The following is a 22,838-nucleotide window of genomic DNA, read 5'->3' as shown; positions in this document are numbered from 1 at the left end:
CAATCTACCATATATTTGGACTTGAATCACTATACTCGCATTTTCTTTGGGCATCGAAACACGTGGGCCTCCAAGATGGGGAAATCAGCACACTTAACAAGGGCCTAATTGTCAATTGACACCATTTGCTCAAAATTTTAAAAAGAAAAATCGAGAAGGCTCTTCCTTTGGCTAATATCACAAAATGGACTTATTAATGAATGTTTCAAGGCACCGGTTAAGGTGATATTCGTTAAAAATGCACTCGATTAAGAACAATACACTTTTCAAAATATTAACGTCGCATAATTCGAGAACAAAAATTATAAGATTTTCTCACATTGATTATTTAAAAAGTGTCTTAAGACACTCGTTAATCAAATTTATCTAATCAAATTAAGAGTGAAGATGGTTCAAACTCGACGAGGGATTAGTCGATTATGAGCCGATGCCAAAAGCTCGTATTAAGCGCGACAAGAAAAAAGATGCCCTTCTTTTGTCCGTCCAAAAAAAAAATTGTTTAGAGGGGAAATTGTGCAAATATCGGAGAATTTGGGGGCGCATAAGTGCAAATAAGCAAAAGTCGGGGGCAGGGGGGAGAAAGAGAGAGAGGGGAGACTGGACAGGTGCGTGCGCAATGATTGCGGTGGGACCCACTCCCCTACCCGTTTGCTTGCGTCACGGACCCTCTTTCTGTGGTCGTGGTGACTCTCGTTTTCATCCCCACCTCCCTCCTTTATTTTCTTGCCTTCCCTTTTCTCTCCCGTCGAATTTTTAATTTTGCCCCCCCACCTCCTCTCCTGAAAAAAAAACTAAAAAAAAATTGTTCTCGACTTCAATCATATAATCTTCAAGATTGTTCCGTGGCGGGGTTCATTCGTCTTAGAACACTCGACTAATCTCGACAGATCACGCTAACTGCAAGACCAACCCTGTACTCATCGGGATAGAAGGAGAAGTCTCGAGGTGATCCTGAGAATCTGTTTACACCCCTTGATTTGTTTCATTACTTTCGATATGACCTCAATTTCGTTTCTCTTTTTGAAATCTATATTAAAATATTATTACAGGCTCTTCTCTTAATATTATTTAGGGATTTCAGCACGCGAGACATTAGATAATTAGAAATGATTTCTTGTCGCAAGATTATTTTTGCTAAATCCTCATGGACCGCCACCTGGATGCCATATGAGCAATCCTACAAGAGAACCAATTATGTAACTTGTGCAATTTCCTAATTGTTTCTCTTCATAGAATGATGTGATGTTCACGAACTTTCCGGATGCTATTAAACGTGTGTTTTGAATTACCAACGTAGTCAACATCTCATGGAGATTTTTGTAATATCGAAATATAATATTAGAAGATATTATTTGAATCGTCTTAAATTTTTATCACTATCTCACATGCGGTGTTCATTTATTATGTGAATTTACTGAGAGGCTTTCAAATTTCCAGAGCAAGCACTTCATACCATATAAGAAAAAATAGTAAAGATGAAATGGTAGAATCTCCTTTTAAGGCTCCGCGCGAAAAAAAGAAAACCTCGATTTATTTATCTATTTAGTAATTGGTCAACGAGAAAATTACCCGCTCCTCTTTCTTTTTTTCCATCGAGTAACACAAGCCGTTCATTTTCCTCAAAGAAATAATTATTTTACATTACTCACCCCCGGGTCATGCACGCACGCGTATTTCCTCTCGAGAACATAAAAAAAAAAAAATCATTTCCTGTGAATTTTAAAACATAAAATCGAGAATATTCTCAAATGCGAGAGATGAGAAACTTTCTTTTCAATTGACGAGACAAGATGCATGAATCCGACATGTTAAAATAAAAACACATTCAGACTAGGCATCAAATTATTGAGCTACCGCCAGAAGTTTCTATCGAAAGATTTGTTAGCATTTAGAATCGGGACGTCTTATCAGTGCCAATTCTAAACACCGTGTGAATACTAAAATTCATAAGAATTCACTGTGGCGAGTGACATCCTAAGTGTCGTGAAACAAATAAATAAATGAAAAATAAAATAGAATAAAATGAAATGAAAAAAAGTAAATAATAATAATAATATCAGGGATCTCCCCCTCTCTCTCTCATGCTCCATTTACCGGTCCACAAAATTCTCAGAGCACCACCAGAAAAATAAATAAAAAATAATTTAAAAAAAAAAAAAAAGGAAAAAAGAGGAGGGGTTTTTGCTCTCTCTCTCTCTCTCTCTCTCTCTTCCCAATCACTGAAATCTCCCTGAGGTTCGATTCTCCCCCATCTCCTCTCCTCTCCTCTCCCCTCCGCATCTCCCCAATCCATTCGATTCCCCCATTCTCTCTCTAGACCTCTCCCTCTCTCTCTCTCTCTCTCTAGAGCTTCTCTCTCCTCTCCGCACCTGGTTTTTGCCGCGTATCCCCCGCTCCGCGATCGAGGAATTCGTCGCAGCATTTGTCCGCCCCTTCTCGATCGCCTGCGGCGGCGGCGGCGGCGGGGACGGGTCGCGGGATCTCTCTTCCGATGGTGGAACGCGTCGGGTGCTCGCCGAGCTGATGGTCGAGGGAGGGAGCGCTCTTCTTTCTTTTGGCGGCGGCCGAGGTTCGATGCCGATGTGGTGACGTCGGAGGCGATCGAGGATTTCGTCGATTTCTCGCTGCTTTTTCCGGTGCCGGAGTGAATCGATGGTTGCTCGGATTGCGTGTTCCGCCGCCGTCTCGTTGCAGCAGGCTGTGTTGAACCGATTCGAGCTTAGACTGTTGATTTCCTTGATTGAGCAGTCCGGGCGAGCTGTTATGGAGAGGTAAGGTAGCTGCGGTTTTCGGTAGGAGGGAGCGAGGTGAGGATATAAGGTGCTTTTCTTCGATCGTTTGATGACTCGAGGTCGGAGTCGGCTCGGCATACGGAGTTTCTCGAATCGGGAGAAATAAGCTTTTGAGTGATCTTGATCGGGATCGGGGTGCTTCTCTCTCTGTTCTCCGTAGTTCAGAAGAGATGGAAGGAGAGAAATGCTTTGTGGCGTGGAGCAATGACCTGGAGGCCGGGAATCGGACGGACCGCGAACGTTTCGGGAAATCGGGTGAACCGAAGCTCGAAGAGAGTGGAAATGGAGATTTTGTCGACGGGAGCGGGGATCTCTGTCTGGAAGACAGCGAGGGGCCTAACTCTCTCTGCTCGACGGATGGTTCCCGTGTGAGCAAGGATGCGAGGACATCGTCGTGTTGCCCTTGCAGCTCCAGAAAGCTCAAGTCCAGAGTCGGCGCGGCGGATTCGGGACTCTCAAAGAAGGAGAAGTATGGGCCGGACAAGAAATTGAGTCGGCAAGACAGGATCGAGCTGTGCAGGCTGTTTCAGGGAGCGGTGAGCTCGCACGATTGGGAATTCGCCGAGAGTTTGATACTGTTGGCTGATCCCCGACGCTTAATGATACTCTATGTATTGCTTTGGATTCCATATGGTTCTTGAGCACGCATCAAGAGTTGCATGGGATCACCGGATTAATAAAGAAAATCATTGCTAATGGTGCTTATGACTTCACGAGAGCGGCTCTTAGGACTTCGTTTCTGGCTTCCTGTGTCTCGGCTTGCCAAAGTCGGACAATGAGTTTGGCAGATACAGTAACTATGATGGCCCAAAGGTAAGAACTGGAGCTTTCTACTGATAGATTATGTCTGATTGGCAAAGTTCCATGAACTATTCGTGCTGCAATTTAGCTGACATAGATCTGCAGATCTTAGATCACCGATGGCTATGAATCTCTATATCTGTTCTTACTATATCTGTTTTGCTTTTGTGGCTGTACTAATTATTTAACCTGCACAATCTGTGGCAGTATTGTTGCAGTTCTTGCTCATTTCTATCCCATGTTATGTACGTCCTGATTTGTACACTGCTTTCGACTTTTGATAGATCTTGTCTTGTCGGGGATCCATGCTCCGGGAATTAGTGTCAATTTGATCAGCTGCAGGTCAAAAAATTGAGATAAGGTGTTAGATCGATAAAAGTTAGCTGGTGTTCCTCTTTCTAAATCCTTAAAACACATGCTATTTGTTGAGAGGGATTTCTTGCAATTAACCAAGAAAGTAATGAACGCATGCAATGATATGTAGCCGCGTCAACCATACTTGTGTGGAAAAATCAGTGCATGGAGCTTATACATTTCCCTCCCTATAAGAATCTCATTATTGCTTTCTGTCAGGTTGCACGAGCGTCTCCAGGAGTGTAATGGTGATGAGGTTTTGAAGGCGGAGGCTGGTGTGAAGGTCCAAAAATTCTCTGAATGGGCATTGAAGTGTATAGGATTGCATTCCCGGTGCCAAGGAAATAGAGATAGGATCAACCACAGCTCAGCTGTTGAAATTCAACTCCAGCTTTCTGCATTTAAGACATTCCTGGATCTTGCTGGTAATCATCTTACAGGGAAGGACTTCACGGAGGCTTTTGACGCAGCTTGCTTTCCTCTTACTCTTTTCTCTAGTACATTTGATCCTGGTTGGGCATCTGGTATAGCAGCAACTGCCATCCAAGGGTTGCTGGGCATGCTTGTCGAGGGGGGTGCTGACAATGTTAACCAGTGTTTTCTTGAAGCTTCACGGTTTGGAAGTACAGAACTCGTGCGCATTCTGTTACAGGTGATCTTTCTAACCTGTTTATTATCCGAAAATTCTTTGCTTTATTTTGCCTGTACTTTTTGTGTAAATATTTTCATAGAACATCATGGCAGTTGTGTTCTGTTTTCTATTTCCTTTGGTTCAGGTATGCATCTTTCTCATGTACGGGTTTCTTTGTTGAAGGTGCTGTATGGAGTATATTAGTTCAGTTTGATTTTCAGTTATTGCTTGGTGGATGATTTTCTATATAAACCGAGATACATACTTCTCAAGCTTATGGATGTAATCTCGGTGGCATGATTTGTGTGGCTGATATTAACGTGCCCTGGTTCTTGTCCTGATTACCTTCACTAAGTACTGCTTGATATGAAAGTATTTCAGTGCGCTGTGGAATCTGGAAATCTGCTTCTGATGCCTCCAACAAACTAGAATTTGTTTGGCTTCTTGCATAAAAATCCCAATTAGAAGGTTGACGGTGACTTGACTATTCAGGGAACACCAGCTTGCCACATAAAATTTTTGGCTTAATGACAGTGTCCCTTTCAGTTTGACTTTTTGGGCTGAGATAATTTTCTTGGTTTTAAATTGCTGGTCCAAGTGTCTGGAGATTCACAGACCATTGTTTCAAAGTAACATTGACAACACGAACAAAAATAATACGAAACAGGCCCAAGCTGGCAGAGCAGGCTCTAAGTCAGATGAAAGCTCTTCCCTTTTCTTTGATGAGCAAGATAAGTGTTGTTAAAAGCGTGAACCTTTATTTAACTCAAAGAAAACCTGGAGACATTCTTATCATTTGAACTTTTGTGGACTCAGATAGTCATAACATGTTCCTTTTGCTTCAATGGCTAAAAAGAGGATTGAAGCTGACAAACCTATGTGAAATAAGGCCAACCAGTTACTGATATCTTTTCTCCAAATGAGCATTTGTTACATTTATTGTATGGATTTGTCAGCTTGTGCACGCAACCATTTCTTTTTCCTTCCTTTTGCCAAGTTCTTGAATATTAGATTCTAGTTCAGATGAATTAGTTGATTCCAAAGTATAAGAAAAGACAATATAGATAGCTAACTACATGCCCTAGTGCAAGAATCAAAGCATGTTGTCTAAGTAACTTAAAGAGTGTCCTTCAATTAAACATAAAAGTTTGGAAGAATCCACCAATGGTAGATCAATGTAAAATGAATGATGCATAAGATAGTGGCATACCTTCTGCTGAAAATTGAAGTAAACAGGAAATCAAATAACTGAAAATATGAACTGTCTCTTTGGATTTCTTTTTATGATTCGACTGTTCTTCGATGAGGTACAATGTGGAAGTAGAGGGTTGGTTGCTAGCTGTTGCCAGTAACTGAAAATATGAAATCTCTTGTTAATGCTTTGTTGGAAGTGCTTCAGAGCTTGACCTCTTATTATGTCTGCTTTCTTGACTACTAGCCATGGGGATTTTTAGAATATTCATGTTGAATAGTGACTTTGTTCATTACAATAGTGCATGAGTAGTTTTTTCCTTTCGTTATAAATTTATGGATTGTTTGGTTTGTTCTATCAGATTGCTCAGAGGAACAGCTTGGATGTTGATGTCGACTTGGCTTTGGGTTTTGCTTCTCACTATTGCAAGATCCGGACAATGGAGTGTCTAGTTGAAGAGGGGAATGCAATGGCCTTCCTGGGTCCTTTGTTGAGGGCAGCTGAGAGGGGTTGTCTGGAGGTTGTGCAGTGGTTTGTGAGGAGGGGCTGTCGAGACATGGAGCTTTGCCTTGCCCTAACTGCTGCAACAGCTAGCAGCCAAGTGGAAGTCGCTGCGTATCTCCTTCCTCATGTTCCTCAACACAACCTCACCGCTCTCAGTGTCGAAATTCTTAAAGCCGCCGGTGAACGAAGTGGCGGTTCTCTGGATGGTGTAGCTTTTCTTCTGCGATCGGATTTTCTTGGTGATCCGGTTGCAACTTACGCTGTCGCTGACAGCATTGCTAGGTCAGAAGATGAGTCGATAGACCCTGTACTGCGGGCTTTTCTTCAAGAGCACTGGTCGGAGGCTGCATTTTTTGATGGGCTGAGGCAGGGCCAAATGCATTACATGAATTTCATGAGGATACTGAAGCGCGGTGAGTCTCCATTATGCTTGATGGATATTCCCGGACCTCTGAGGGCTGCAATAGCCTATCTGCCATTGTACAGGGAGTGCACTGACGCAGGTGGCTGCTTGCTGTCCCAAAGGCTCAGGGGACAGCTTGTTGAGGCTGTGAGAAGGCTCGAGAACGCAGCCTTAGAGCCAGTGCGCCCTTGCAGAGAGCTCTTGTCTATTTTGGAGCATCACCTTCCTCGATTTTTGCTCGGCGTCCCAAACGTTGCCTAGCAAGAGTTTTCCTTGCGGGCATCCTTTTTCTCCATGCTTTTACTTCTCTCTATCCCTCTATATTTCCTATGAATCGCCGATAATAATTGCATGAAAGTGGGTTGAAGGTGAGAAAAATCTTCGAAGGTAGATGAGATTTTCATTGATGTGTCGCCTTGCTGGCTAAAAGCTGTAGCGCCTGTCGGCTTAAATCTGCCGCATCATCCTCATGCCGCCTTGTGGAGAGTATGGGTATTGATCTTGATATGTAAGAAGACAGAGCAACCTTGGATGTGCATATTTTGTTGGCAAGCTCCATAGTCGTATTGTAATACTCGTGGCCGGCTTCATACTTTTCCTGAGATCCCTTTTTTTTGGGGTCAGGTTGGCTTCTCTTGGGGGAAAAGAAGGTTAGGTACGGATCTTATATTGTCTTAAATGTGGAAAGCGACTTGTATGCTGTAATGCTACGTCGGTCCAGTTAATGCTTCCGTCTCAATCTTTTTGTGTTTGGTCGGCTCAAACGCGTCCGGCTTGAAAAAGAAGACTTATTTTTCTAGCCAAACGTCATTCACTTCCATTCAGCGGGCCGCAGCGGTTGTCACGCTTTTGTCCGGTTTATCCCGGGGGTCCGGAGGGTCGCTGTTCCCCGGTAATGGGGTGCATGTTGCCGCCAACCTTGTGCGAAAATTGGTGGTGAGGTATGACTCGCCGCCATGACTCGGCGAGGGAGGGATGATTCCCCTGCCGACGTCACGGCGTTTGTGACCGCCCTTTATGGTTATTTTTATTTGGGTTCTTTTTTTTAATGGGATTTTTTATTTTATTTCACGTTATCAATTTGAATCCAGTTCGCATCGGGATTCGTCACTCCTACTTTAATTTCGAGGACCCGGTGTGAGTCAAAAGGTGACGATTTAGGTTCTCGATTGGCTAAAATAAGTTAGAGGAATTTATTAAACATTCGGCAAAGGTCTATGCAAAACTATTGAACCGAGGACGGGGCCCTATATGCTCACATCATTTTTCAGTAATCCGAACTCCTATAAGTCCAATCTATAGATTACTTAACTCCCATCCAATCACGGGCGTGTTAGTGCGTCTGAAACCTTGGCAATGTTAAGACCCAAGATTGGTTACTTGCAAGTAAAAAAAAAAACTTCAAATAAGGGCCTAAAGTTAAGGGATTTTTTTTTTTGAAAGAGCTTATATTGAATTTTACTTTAAATAAGAGTCTGATGTGACAAATTTAATTTTGAATAAAAGCTCAAACTCACCAATCAAATCTTAATATGATCAGAGGCATTTACGCCAAAAGCCTTTTTTACTTTTTTTTTTCTTTCTTCTTGAATTTTTTATTTATTTATGTTTTCTTTTCTTTCATTTAGGGTGCGCATGGATTTGTTTCTCGTTTTTTTTTTTTGTTCCCCGGGAAATGCAAACAAAAAAGATTGCTCCTAACACAATTTTTGAACAAAAGAACACGTTTGGTAACGTTTGTCCTAATAAAAAATGAATGTAAACACGTTTGGTAAATTTTATTATTTTTTTGTTTCTTTTAATTTTTAAACATTTTTTTTATTTTTTATTTTTCCTTTCTTTTTATTTTTCTTTTCTTCGGCCGGTCACCGGCCTCCCGGCGACCGGCCGACGGGGCCGGCAGCCCGCCTCGCCACGGCGAGGCCGAGCCCGGCCGTGGCTGGGCGAGGCCGAGCGGCCGCGCCCCCTGCGAGCCCAAGCTCGCCCTGCCTAAGGCGAGGCTCGGCTCGCCCGCGCGGCGACGCCGAGCCTCGACGGCCGGTCGTCGCCGGTCCGCCGGCCATGGCCGAGGCCGGCGACCGGCCAAAATGAAAAAGAAGAAAAAAAGAAGAAAATAAGAAGAGAAGAAGAAGAGAGAGAAGAGCGATTTTTGTTCTTTTGTTCCTTCCGGTATGTTTCTTCTCAGGGAAACAACTTTTTTGTTTTTTTTTTCTTTCTATTTCGTCAAAAACAAAAACAAAAAAGCAATGTAAACGCAACCAAACGCGTTTCTCTTTTTTGTTCTTTAACACTTTCCGTACAGAAGTGTACCGGAAACACTTTTGGAGTGTTTCCATGCACGCCCTTACTTTTTCTTTCTTCTTCCACCCACATCCTCTCCTCCAAGACCTCTCTCTCTCTCTGCTCTAGACGTCATCCTCCACGCCCTCTCCAGCTTCGACCGTGGCTTCCCCCACAAGAGCGCCTCCGACGTGCTCATTACTTGCTTTTCTCGTCTTGGCTGCCTCAACGAAACCCTGCGCGTTGTCGAGACTACGGTGATCATCGGCTTTGGCCTCAACGCCGCGACGCCGGAATTCTACCAGCTAGGTGGTCACTTTGAGCCTCAGTCAACGGAGTCCTCCTCGATCTCTGCCTGTGGATAATTTTGACTGTGGGATGGAGAGCACAACGAGACAACTTGCTTTCATCGCTTCGTGATTTAACATGTCACCTAAGCAATAGGGTGAGAAACGAGTGGCCACCGATAGAAGATTAGGCCAAGATATAAAGCAGCGGAAAAAAGTGAGGGCATGCAAAACAAACCCCCAACAGGGAATCCTCGGATTCCCGATTTTTAAAAGTAAAATTGGTGTTTGGACAGTCCAGTTCTGAACCAACTACACATACTTTTTTATACATATATATAATTAACTTTTTTTCTTCATTTATTTATAATAGAAAGCATCAAAGTGGGAAAATAAAAAGTAACCGGTTTCATTGGATCAGACTAGAGTTAGACCGGACTAGTGTTTTGGTTTTGGAAACCGGGAACTAGGAATGTATCACCCTTAGAAAAAAAACCAGTGGGAAAATTGATTGAAAGAAAGGTAGAGACATAAAACTGGAAAAAAAGAGAGAGGAGGAATGGGATGTTCTTGTACAAGCAGCAATAGCTATTGATGAGTTATTAAAACCCCTCGATTCACCATTCAAAAAGAAGATACTTGGCCTTAACATCGATCAAAGCATCAATTGAGGGCATGAGCGGTGTGGTGGAGAAGCTGGGCATCAAGATTGAGAGGAATGCCCTCGAGCGCAGCGAGGTTTTAGCGAAAAGATTAAGAAAAAGAAAAAGGAGATAGGAAACAACAGGAAAAGGAAAAGGAAAGGAAAAAATGAGAGAGAGAAAACACAAGAAAAAGGCTTTTGGGCGAAAATGCCCCAGGGCATATTAAGATCTGGCTAGTCGGTGGTAATCTTGGGCCCTATTTGAGACTAAGTTTGCAATTTCGAGCTCTTATTTAAGACCTGAGCTTGTCACTTCAGGCTCCTGGTTGAGATGAAGTTCACTTCATATCCTCTTATGAGGAAACATCATCACTTTAAGTTTTTATTTGAAATTTTCTAGTAAAATTATCCAAAAAGTCTCAACCTTATTTTATAGTGGCAAATTCAATTATAAACCTTCAATTTAATCCTAAACTTGTTGATGATTTCTGGATTTAGTTTAACTTTTCGATCATGTCAATTGAATTATAAATCTTTTGACGATTTACCAATGTAGTCCTTCTAGCCAATCATTTAGATAGAAGATTTAGGACTAAATTGACTAATTTTCAGAAGGTTTGCGCCTAGTCCTTCTAGCCAATCATTCAAATAAAATTCAAGACTAAATTGACTACTTTTCATAAGGTTTGTGACTAAATTGACAAATCGTCAAAATGTTTAGAATTAGCACATGTATGCCTCTTGATGGTTGGAGATAGAACAATGGCTCACTATTCAATTTAACACTCAGATGCTAAAGTAACACATTTCATAACTCTTTGACCCATAATGATCAAAATCCCATTTTTACTAAGCAAGTCTCCAAGAAGTCCCATTCCACTCTATCGTATGCTTTTTTTTTATGTCAAGTTTTAGAGTAGCTTCAAAAAAATTTCCTCCTTTTCTGCACTCTCAATTGATGAAGCACTTCTTGTACAATAAAAATACGGCAATGTGATATTGTCTTCCCATATTTATTCATCCCGGTGGCTAATACTTTCTTGGCCTTGATGAGGAAAGCAATTAATGACGGGACTATTACTGGGGTTAAATTAAACAAGTACTATCCAACCTTTCTCATCTTTTTTTTGGTCGATGACTTGATATTTTTCTTAGATGAAAAGGTAAAAGAATGTTAGAACCTTGTGTTAGTATTAAATCAATATTGCCTTGCCTCAAGGCAAGCCATTAGCTTGAATAAGTCTGGCATTTCTTTAGTTCAAGCTATCCATTGATTTTGAACAGGAATATGGCTAATGAACTCAGGCTTCCTATCATTGACGAGATCATAAAACACTTAGGAATCCCTTCGGATTGGAGAGAGTCTAAGAAGGAAATGTTTGCTTGATTGTTAGCGAGGGTCAATATGAAATTAGAGGGGGAGAAAGAGAATGTGATATTAGAGGCAAGGAAGGAAATTTTGATTAAAACTATTGTCCACACCCTCCCTCAATATGCTATGTCTTTCTTCAAGATCCCAATGTGCCAATCCATAGAAAGAAGGATAGCTGCATTTTGGTGGAAAAACAGTGAAACAAGATTAGGTATTCATTGGAAGAGGTGGCAGGTACTCAAAACTAGAAAAGATAAAGGGGGAATAGGTTTTAGAGATTTGCTAGCCATGAATAGAACCATGCTTGCCAAGTCGAAAAAGGGTGGGAAGGATCATTCTGGCAAGTCAAAAAAGGGTCTTGCCCTTCTTGGGAATGACAAAGTATCTTGATGGGTAAAGAAATAATTGCGAAATTTGTTATGTGGTCGGGGGCACTAGAGAGGAAATTAACGTACAAGAAGAGAAATTGCTTAAATGTGGAATTATTGGTGGGTCAGCTAACTTCGGCAATCCAACTAAAGTTGCTGACCTCATACTCCCTAAAGAAGGAAGGTAGGCGTTCTATATGCAACAACGCCTTGGTGGGTCAACCGCATCATCCTCATATCAAATTCCTACCTGGTTATGGCGTTCTATATGGAAAATGCCTGCTGCTCCTAAAATCCGCGCCTTCCTTTGGTCTATCTGCAACAACGCCTTGGCTACGAGAGAGAATCTGCACAGAAGACACATATTAGACAGTCCTTGCTGTTCTTTGTGTGAAAACAGTCCCCTAGTCTTTAGAGCACTTATTCTTACTTTGCTCATGGACTCAGGAAGTTTGGACACATCCCCGCATTCGTGTCTCGATTGATCCCACCCACATCCATCGTCTGGATTCATGGATCGCCTCTACGATCGAGACAGAGCCTCGATTACCTCGGCTGGCCTTACTCTCATCATCTCCCCGTGGCGTATCTCGGGAAGGCTCGGAATGCCTTCGTCTTCCGCGGCTCAACTCCTAATCCGCATCGTAGTAGACCAAGCACCGATCAAGCGTCCAGCGGATCGGGTTTCTTCCCCCTCTAACCCGCATCGAATAGCTTTGTCACCAATAGATCCCACCTATGGCGTCCTCCAGATCCCGGGATTTTGAAAGCTAACGTCGATGGCTCTTATCATCAAGGTAGCAACACCGGAACAATAGCTTGTATTTGTAGAGACCACCAAGGCTGACTTACCGATGGGTTTTCGGTAGGAGTTGCGGCAGCCTCTGCTCTTCAGGTTGAGATCCAAGCTTTATCTCTATCGCTTCGCCATCTTCTGCATCAAGGCCTTCAGACAGCAAGGATCGAGGTCGAATCTGACAATCTCTCCATGGTCGAAACCTTGATTTCTCATTCCAAGCCGCCATGGCAGGATCGCCCCCTTTTCGCTGAAGCTGCTTTCCTCCTAACCCTATTTCCCAATCTAACTCTAGGGTTCTGCCGAAGACAAGCGAACTCTGTCGCTGACTGGGCTTGTAAGGCCCATAATCTTAACTCTCTCTCTTGTAATTGGGCCCATCATCCCCCCCTGCCCTCTTGAACTTGCTTTGCGCGGACGCTCTTGCCGCGGGTTGTACGTGCTATCCATCTTAATGCGATGAGGGTTTATGTTCAAAAAAAAAGAAAAAAAAAAAAGGAAGGTAGGACAAGCATACACTCAGAAGATTGTTTGATGAACAATTAGTCAATGAAATTTTGATTATACTTTTGAGAACTCATCTCAAAAAAGACAGATTAGTGTGGATGGGCACAATAACAGTAGTATACTCTGTCAAAATAGCTTATAACTTGCTTCGAGAGGAGGAAATTAACTGCTCTCCTTCAGGACTGGCTTGGTTTTGGAAGGCCCTCTAATAGAATTGCAGATCTCGAGTTAGAACATCACACGAATGGACGAGTGGCTACAACATCACCAACAACAGATAGGGAACTCACCGTCCTTCGAGAACATTGCAGCCCTCCTCTGGTATATTTGGAAGACCAGAAATGACCATGTATTACGACGAAGACCCCCCAACCCAGTGACCCTAATTGCATCAGCGAAGTCTATGATTAGAAATAATAGCAAATATAACCCTAAAAGTTTAAACTCTCATGATCAAGTACCCCTAAATTCGACATTTCCCCATTTTCTTTCCTTGTGATGGTGAGGGATCGAGGGGCGGCGAGATCAGGTCGCGACAGCAGTTTGAGCTGATTTTCCTCCCAATTAGTGTTCACCGAAGAAGGAGTCCCTCAAGATAAATGTCGACAGGTCCTTTGAAGCTGGTTGTTCGAAAGGAGCGATCAATGCCTCACGGGTTCTACTTGATGAATTTGTTAAAAAAATTCCTACTTCCTCGCTGATTCAAGCCTAAGCTCCCCTCTATTAGAAGCTTTGCAGTACTGCAAATCTTGAAGAGAGGAGACCTTGCAATTGGAGTCTCGCAATGCTGTTTTGGTTGAAGCACTTCCGAACGAAAGTCATGTGCCATGGGAGGTGGAGATACTTGTCTTAGAAGCCCAAGCCCAGATAATTTCAAAAGAATCCGTAGCCCATTGTGGAAGAATGGTGAATCAAGTAGCTAATTGGCTAGCTAAAGCCCAACGATTGAACACTCTTTCTTCTTCTTGATTGGCCCAGCCCCCTCAACCTCTGCGAGATTTACTATGTTTTGATGCCCCTTCTTTGGGCTTTGTCTAGGACTTCTAATGATATATAAAATTAGTTTTTCTGACCAAAAAAACAAAAAATTAGCACACGTGATAGGATTATGATTAAATGAATTGTGGCACAATAATTTAAGACTTTTTGTAGGGTTTTCTGGAAGTTTCCCTTAATAGTTTAGCGGCCTACCGTTCTTCCTTTTGGGATTTTGAGTAGCTTTCAAGGACATCGATTAGTGCTATTGTTTGTGGTGAGTGTACCAAACTTCCAGGCATTTGGCACTTCTCTCAGTGCCAATGACACAAAACTAGTAATTTTACGCCCTTGACAATCTCAACCGGACAATTAGATTGTCAAATCGGTGATGCCAATTGTCACTTGATAAATTCCACCATAACATGCTCAGGGGCACCAAGTCAAGTCCACAATTTCTAATATTTTTTTTTTTTTTTGGTATATAAATGATGGAAAACTAATCGATCAATGGAAAATTTTCTTTATGAACTGCAAACAACATGTTTAGAATTGAGGAAAACTACTTCCCTTCTAGTGAAAAGGTCCCCTTTATCATGAAAATTTCAGTTAAAAAATGCACCCGCAACTTAAGTTTTAGCCCAAATCTTTTGTTTTTTGTAGTCACAGTCCCTTTGCCTGAACAACAGTCCTGGCCAAGTTAAAGATTTGATTTCAAGTTCCTGATGGAACAAGTGTTACCAGATGTGCAGAGGACAACAATGGCATGTATAGTCGGTCGCGCACACAGTTTGACCGATGTTACGCAACGGCAATGTACGAGAACTCAAAGTTAAAATGCATCTCAAGTAAGGTATTGAAGCGCCGATGAACAAACCATTTCGAAAATCCTCTTTCTTTTGCTCCTCTTGAACATCGGAAGATCAGGGTTTACAAGAATAGTATGATCGACTCGCAAAATGAAACACACACTCTTTACACGTATGTAGACGTCAAGTCCCTCACATTGGTAGGCATGAAGGCCAGTACCACCAGGACGACCAGAATGACGATGGGAAGCAAGAGCAACATGAACGGCGGAGGCGGCAATGGCGGGAGTATCAACGGTAGTATCAGCAACGACATCGTCAGGCATATCAACAAGTACAGCGACTCTAGGCTGAAGTATCCCGAAGCTGGGAACAGCCTCTTGGCACTTTTCTGCCGATGGAACTTTCCCTCGGCCGACTGCCCCGGTTCCGACCCCATTTTCCTGCTGTATTCTACGTTCCTGTCCACCGTTCTTCTCACTCTCCTATCCATTATGAAACCCAGATTTATGATTCCTTGCCTCTGCCTTGGATCTGCTCGATCAAGTTCGAAATTCATCTACAAATACGAATGCTCCAGTGGCTCGAAATTCCCGGCACGGCAGATGGGGCCAATGCTTATCTGAGCGCCAACCAAATGAACCGAAGACGAGCAGGCGACGAAAGTGCCTAACGCTCGATCAATTCCCTTATATCCGATCAACTCCCTTATCTCAATATCCTCACCGACGTTGTTTAAACAGCAAGACACGGCTGACATGTGCTAATTACAACTCTGAGACGCTAGAGTTCAGATCCAAAGCCACGGCAAGTCCCAATGATCCAGCTGCAATACGACGGCGAAGCAACAAGATCAATGCAGAGAAAAAACCTCCCTTGCAATCACATTCTATCCTAGTCAATTCAAGAATGTCTCCAACATCCCAAATTCCACACATAACGTTCCATCCCAAAACACAGTATCCCCAACTGAGAAGCAAAGAGAGCTTACAACAGGATCCGAGCATCTATCTAACCCCTCCCCCACCTCTCTTTCTCTCTCTCTCTCTCTCTCTCTCTGTATATATATATATCAAGTTTCTTTTTTCTTCCAAAGATCTAATCTTTAAGTAAAGGCTATGAAAAAGAGACAAGCCCACATAACCCAAAACACCTCAACACCATCAAACAAACAGATGGAGAACCAAGCTCAAGACGGGTACCTATGATGCTGAATGAGACGGCAGCGGTTATGCGGAGATCTCAACCCCGGACAAGAACGCGGAGCAGAAGGAAGACGGGTTCGGCCAGGGAAGACTCCTTCGCATCTCAGCGCCTCCGGGCGCCCTCGCTCTGTTCCAAATTCTTCTTCAACTTTCGTCTCGTTCTCGGTTCGACTCCACCGAATCAAGAAGACCCAGAAACGGGAAACGTGCAGGCGCAGCGGACCGAGTGCGCTCGTTCAATAACTCAGCCAAGAAAGACAAAGAGGGAGCGGCAGGTGAAAGGCAACGGACGGTGGAGGGTTCCCCTGCTATTTCTGGGAAGGGGCAGGGGGAGGGGACGGATGAGGATGAACGAACGAACGAACGAATAAAGATTTGGTGCAGTGTATTGGCTCGATGGGGGAAGAGTAATTATTGTGAATTGAATGGGAATTGAATTATAGAAAAAGCAGGGGAGAAGGAGAAGCAGAGAGAGAGAGAGAGAGAGAGAGAGAGGGGAGAGAGAAGGGGTTGGGTTCAGTGAACGGGAAAGTCAAGTGGGGAGGGGGAGGGAGGGGGATTTGGGTGTTGATACGAAAGTTGCTTGTTTTGGAAAACCATTCACACATCTGTCTCTCCCACCCCGAGGTTCGTCTCCCCTGGACTCCCCCCTTCTCTGTCTCTGTCCCCACATCCTTTTTCTTTCTCTCTCTCTCTCTCTCTCTCTCTCTAGAATCTTGTGTGGATTTCTTTTCATTTTTGTTGGAGACAATATCCCTTAAAGTCTTAATTTTCTCAAGTTAATATGTCTACTCTTTTTTATATCATTAGTCGACCTATTGGGTTTTGTTAAGTTTTTTTACTCACTCACTCTCTCTCTCTCTTACATATTTATCTCTCTTTTTTTTTTTCTTTTCCTTCTCTCCCGAGCACCTCCTCCTCCTCCACCTCCTCCTCCTCCTCCTCTGCACATCACCTCGGTTGCCGCCACCGCCGCCAATTGGTGATGTCCTCTCATCTCCGACCGCTCACCGCATCTAATCGGGGCGTACCTCTTTGCCTTGGCCTTACTTGCAGCTGCAGCCCCATATTGAAATTATTAGTCTGGGGTGACCTCAGGTCGTAGGTTACTTAAGACTGACTGGCCTTTAATGAGCAATCGACTCGCTGATGCTCACTATCACATCTCGATTCATTTAGAGGGAGTGAGATACTTGGGATGATAATTGGTTGGATATGTATGTGATTATTTTTATATATTTTTTCTTGATTTTTCATAAATTTGCGTAACATAGGGGAATGTGGCTCATTTAGGACCATTTTGTTTGATTCTTGATGTGCCAAGTATTTAGAAGTGGTAAATTTAAGATGTAAGGAAACCCAGAAGATCTGTAACCTCGATACCAACTCGATTAAGCTTGGAAAGAACTTAAATAAAAATTGCTTATGGGGAAAAAAAAACAGAAATCACCACTTGCACTAAATTATTAGCATGCATTGCGAAAATGTGAAAGGGTTGAATTCGACGTGTTGATAATTGTCCTGCTTAGGTGGCCCCTGCTTGCAGTTTATAATGTCCTACTTATTTGTACTTACATTTAGTTTACAACTACTACTTTTCTAGGACTTATAATCACATAAAAGGACAAAAAATAAAATATAGCTGATTACTTAATAAGCAAGCATGTTCATCTTTCTTGCTTAAAAATTGGATTTGAATGTTGGTATTCTACATCCTCTTGAAGCTACACTTAGCAGCATAACTTTGTTTAGGCAATCTTGAACGGTTCTAAAAATATATAGATTTTTGTAGTGAAATCATTACATTCTTTTATGAGCCAAATGTCGAAAATAGAAATAGAGATAAACTTGAATTTTCATTATAGGGAAGGGGTTGCTCGCCCCATAAAATCTTTCATCCATGCAAATTAAAATCGTCGATTTGAAACATGAATTTTGACATTTTTTGGGTTTTTGCCATTCCCGTGAATTTCTTGGCAATTAAAACGGTTTTTGTGTGCTTCTTTATCCTTAGACTGGCAGCTTTGAAATTTTTGCCGTAGAAGATCCGACAGAGGACATTAGAATGTAGGGTCAAATCAAAGAGTAAGTGCGGTGGCAGGATGGAAACAGGGAGAGGTGGGGTGGTCCGATGAAACGATAGCATATTGAAAATGACAAGCATCTCCCTCATCTTTTGGTGGGAGAAGAACAAAGGTACATACAGAAAAAAACAAGAGGAGGGAAACTTCCCAAAATTATCTCAAAACGGCACCGTTTTTTAAAGTTCATCCCTGGATTTGATTTTGTTTTGAAATATCTTCTAGATCTGATTGATCAGTTCAATCAAATAAGCCCATGAAGTGGCGTCAGTTTCTGAAAGTTATGTGAAAAATTAATTTTGTTCCAAAATGCCCTTGAATTTAATCACTTTGACTCATCGACTCCTCGAGCTCATCGGTGTACAAGAATGGGGATCGGCCAATGAGCATTTGCATGTTTCACACCCTTTCCAAAGGCTTTTTAGTTCGGAAGAGAAAAAAAAAATTACATTTCTCTTGTGCCACACAAAAGCACGTGAAAAATGTTAGAAAAGGTGCCAAATTTGACCTGCATATGCAAACCATAATGAGAAGAACTTGAGTTTCTCAAGCATATATTGAAATATTGGAGATGGATGAATCACCGCCAATATAAGAGGAGGCCTACCATGAGAATGCCGTGTCGTGGATTGGATTGAACCCAATTAGGCACTTTTTGCATGTGAGAAATACAGGGTAAAGTCAAATTGAGAAATATTTATTTCCAATCATTTTTGGGATTACGATGGTGCTTGGACCAAAAAGTGAGAAATGAGCACGTGCTGAGCAAATGTTGGTTGGTCGGCCGGCCATTATTTTCACCCGCAATAAACTTAGGGGTTATTGGGTCAAAATGATGAAACTCGGAGGGTAGTTAAGAATAAAGTCAAATTTGGACGAAATTTTGCAAACGACGCCACTTTTAGGGAAATTTGAAATCCCTAAACAGGTCGTGCAGCACCGCTTGGATCATGACAAATAGGCCCAGTTGCGTCATCGTTCTTGCTCGGATGTTCCATCGATGTCTCGAATGATTTGATTTCTTAATGTTTTTATTTTTATTTTAAGCAATGTTGGCCCACCTCTTTGAGTGAATTCGAATCCACAAGCCAATCGACTTGATTGGAATTTGCTTCTACTAGACTCAAGGACAAGAATCTGGTGCTACTAATATTTATTTCTCCTAAAGATTGCTTTACATCTCGAGGACCAACTCGGAATTTGAACTGCCTATCATAATCTTAACGATTCCTAAAAGGAAAATTTATAGTGTTGAATGCAATTATTTTCTTCAGTGACACGGGCAACTATCTTTTGAAAATCGACTATTCCATACACAAAAGCACCCTAAACATGTTTCTCACAAGATAATCAAACAAATAAGAGAAAATGACACGAATAGTCTCTGAACTTTGCCCAAATCTGCAATGTGGTTTCCAAACTTTTAATTTATTTAATGTGGTCTCGAAACTTTAACCCACTATACAATGTGGTCCATAAACTTTTAATTTATTTAATGTAGTTATTGAACTTTTGATGAATATTCCATTTAGTCCTAGATAGATAATTGAGGGACTAAATTGAATCAAGGGATATAATAAATTAGGAGTTGGATTGAATATATAGCCAAAGTTCAGATACCACAATGAGCATATAAATAATTCAGGTAGGGATTATTTGTATAATTACCCCAATAAACAAGGTCCAAAAGTTGGGTATTCCCAAATTTAAATAGCTGTGGCCCGTCCACAACGGTACATGACCCCAAAGTTGAATGAATTGAAAATCATAGGAGACAAAGGAAGTGAAAATGGGGGCCCATTTCATTTCATGTGGACCAGTTCCTCCCCATCTAATTTGCTCCTGGAAGGACATAAAAAGGTATAATTGACTAAAAAAGAAAAAGAGAACTAGGAAAATTCCTCGTAGCACACTATCTTTTGCCCCATAAATTTTTTAATGGATGTTGTCTAGGGTTTAAAGTTTGAAGTTACAACCCATTAATAATATGTAAGTGCTATGAGCGCTTTTTCATGGTGCAAAAACTTCAGCTTATGAACTTAATACGTCCACACTGTTAACTTTGTAACATGCAAACTCACATAACATGTTAGATAGGACCTTATTAATCGATAATCTCAAGTGTCAAGCAAGATGTGATATTACCAAACATTTCACTAAACTAATCATGGATACTAAATTTTTTGTAGTTCGAAATTCTGGTAGTTACAGATGGATGTGCAAGCACCATTGAAATAGGACCAATTGGATGATAAAAAAATTAACTTAACACAAAGCAATAAGCATCATCCATGTTTAAGATACTTTTCTTTTGCCACTGAATGCAGGGGATACTTGTTTGATTGGATGATGAAACACAAACAAGTATCTTAAACATGTATCTTAAACATGTGCAAATAATATTAAGATAGGATTAATTGGATGATGAAACATTAACCTATTACAAAGCAATAAGCACTGTTGTGCATCAGATGCTTTTCTTCTGTCATTGAATGCATGAGATATCTTACTCGTGTTTATTCGCACAACCATTGATTCACAATTCTTTTGCCCTATTGGGTTTTGGAATAAATAATGCCTTCTAATAAACAAGTAAGGAATCATCTTAGGCATTTCCTACCATTCCTCTTACGCATTTTGTTGTCCCCTAAATCATAATAGAGAGTAGCGATAAAATTCAAACTAAGCAAAAAATATGGCATTTAGCTTCATTCCAGATCTATGGAACAAACGGAACATCCAAGGCTTCATTGTACTGAGCCTCTTGCTTCGTATCATTCTCATTCTATTTGCACCCATTAAAAAAGAAATAATGCAGGAGGAGAGCTATAATGAGAATATGGTGTTGTGGATCGTACCAAACCTAGCTGGGCGCTTTACGCATGAGAAATACGAGCTAAAGTCAATTGAGGATTTTTTAATTTCGATTTTAGGTTACTATAGTTATTGGACCCAAACACCTCTGGCAAAGGTGCGAAACGAGCATGTGACGAGCACAATGATAAAATTATAAGTTCAAGGGGATGGTCATGCCAAAATGATCAAGTTCAGAGATTATTACATAATAAAGCCAAATTTAAAGGGGATTTTGAAAACCCATGCCACTCCCGAGGGATTCAAAATCCCTAAAGAGGACGTGCAGCACCGATTATATTATAACGAGTAGGCCCTGTTGCCTTATATTCTTGCTTGGATGTTTTATCCATGTCTTGTATGATTTGATTTCTTAATGCCTTTACTTCTATTTTTGGCAATCTTCACCCAACCCTTTGAGTGAACGAGAATCCACAAGGCAATCAGACTTGACAGGAATTGCTTCTACTAGACTCAAGCACAAGAATCTGGTGCGACTAATATACATTCCTCATAAACAATGCTGTACAATTCGGGACCAACTTCGAATTTACAAACTGCCTACTTATTTTTATAAAGATAGTTTTACCGAATGCAACAAGGACGGTATTCATTGTACTCGTCTTCTTGCAAGTCATGGGAAATTATAGTTTCAAAATCCAACTGTTCTGTGCACATCTTAAGCACCCTGAATAGCTGTAGCCTGTACGGAGCCACTCGCTCTCTCGGAAACCCTAAACTTAGTCTCCACCAGATCTAATCGAAGCCTACAAGTACACTCTAACTGTATGCTGCTCGTGCAAGGGGTTCTGTTTGTGACAGAGTTCAGCTGGGAAGTGGCGCCAATTGTGGATCGGATCAAGGCAAAACTAAAAGACTTCCTGGGCCTTTCTTTGGCCCATTGCAGCAGAGAAGCTAACAGGCCCGCAGACTGGCTTGCAAAAGCCCAAAGAGAGAATTACCTTCCTAGTAATTGGGTAACTAATCTCTCGACAATCCTATTTGATTTACTATGTGCCAACGCTTTTGATGTAATTACTCCAAACTTGCCTAAGTAAATGAATAGTAATCGTACTTTCGACAAAAAAAAAAAAAAAGAATAGCTGTAGCCTGTAGACAAAGGCACATAATCACAAAATGGACCCTTGAATGAATTGAAAATTATACGAGACAACAGCCATCTTTGTCCTAACGGCAGACTCTATGGCATCTTCTTCTCCTCCAAGTGAAAAATAAGGGCCATTTCATTTCACCTGGACGAGCTCCTTCTAATCTAATTTGCTTCTGGAAGAATATAAAAAAAAAAAAATGAATAAAAAAGGAAAAAGAGAGCTAGTTCATTGTCCAAAACTAGCTTTTGCACTACAAATTTTTATTGTAACTAGCCTAGGTTTTGAAGTTTTAACACTTACGACTTATTTGACAATACATACGTGCTACGACCGCCTTTCACGCTGTGAAATCTTTAGTTCATGAAATGAATGCACCCATGATATTCACTTTGCAACATGCAATTCAATAGTGCATGAATGATTTCAAAGACTGAAGCCTCAATAAACATTTATCATTTACTTAGGGCAGCATCCTTAGCGAACTGACCCCCCTTCCCCTTCTCTCTCATTTGTTTTTCTTTTAAATCGTTTTGCAGCCCCAACTCGGCGTCATGTATTGATCTCCTGAAATTGTCAATGCCTTGTCCCTGATTTGATGGTGATAGGAGAGGTGATCATTGCATGAGCGGCATAATGTGCCCCACCTCGATTTGGTTAGCACGATGGACGAAATTGGCGGTTGAGCAATTCCACTCTCGACTTGTATTGAAGTCATCTGTCTCGGACGACCCAAATCAAAGGTTGCCTAAGACTGATGGACCTTTGAGGTGCAATCAATTCGCAGGTGCTCACCATCACTCCTCGGTTCATTCAAACATACATATGGAATTATGATTGGTAGGATATGTTTGTGAATTTTTTATCTTTTCGATT

General features: G+C 41.6%; 2 protein-coding genes across 2 annotated transcripts; one reads left to right on the top strand and one right to left on the bottom strand.

Annotated features, from left to right (window-relative positions):
- Positions 1 to 2,252: 2,252 nt before the first annotated feature.
- LOC104454410 (ankyrin repeat protein SKIP35) lies at positions 2,253 to 7,416 on the top strand. The gene is given in 4 exon segments (XM_010069283.3): positions 2,253 to 3,380; positions 3,383 to 3,605; positions 4,167 to 4,599; positions 6,132 to 7,416. Coding segments are annotated over 4 exon segments (1,881 nt in total). The 5' UTR covers positions 2,253 to 2,962; the 3' UTR covers positions 6,939 to 7,416.
- A 7,464-nt stretch (positions 7,417 to 14,880) lies between these two features.
- LOC120285863 (protein AUXIN-REGULATED GENE INVOLVED IN ORGAN SIZE-like) lies at positions 14,881 to 15,273 on the bottom strand. The gene has a single exon (XM_039316054.1). It carries the CDS (start codon positions 15,271 to 15,273, stop codon positions 14,881 to 14,883), a length of 393 nt encoding a protein of 130 aa, XP_039171988.1.
- Between the last annotated feature and the right edge of the window lie 7,565 nt (positions 15,274 to 22,838).

The sequence above is a fragment of the Eucalyptus grandis genome, chromosome 1 (assembly GCF_016545825.1).
Source record: "Eucalyptus grandis isolate ANBG69807.140 chromosome 1, ASM1654582v1, whole genome shotgun sequence".
In the NCBI taxonomy this organism is placed as follows: Eukaryota; Viridiplantae; Streptophyta; class Magnoliopsida; order Myrtales; family Myrtaceae; genus Eucalyptus; species Eucalyptus grandis.
The sequence above is the reverse complement of the archived record's forward strand: the minus strand, read 5'-3'. Positions and strand labels throughout refer to the sequence as shown.

What these genes read in the sequence shown, in the direction of transcription:
- LOC120285863 (XM_039316054.1), bottom strand. Translation starts at nt 15,273, where the DNA reads ATGAATTTCGAACTTGATCGAGCAGATCCAAGGCAGAGGCAAGGAATC.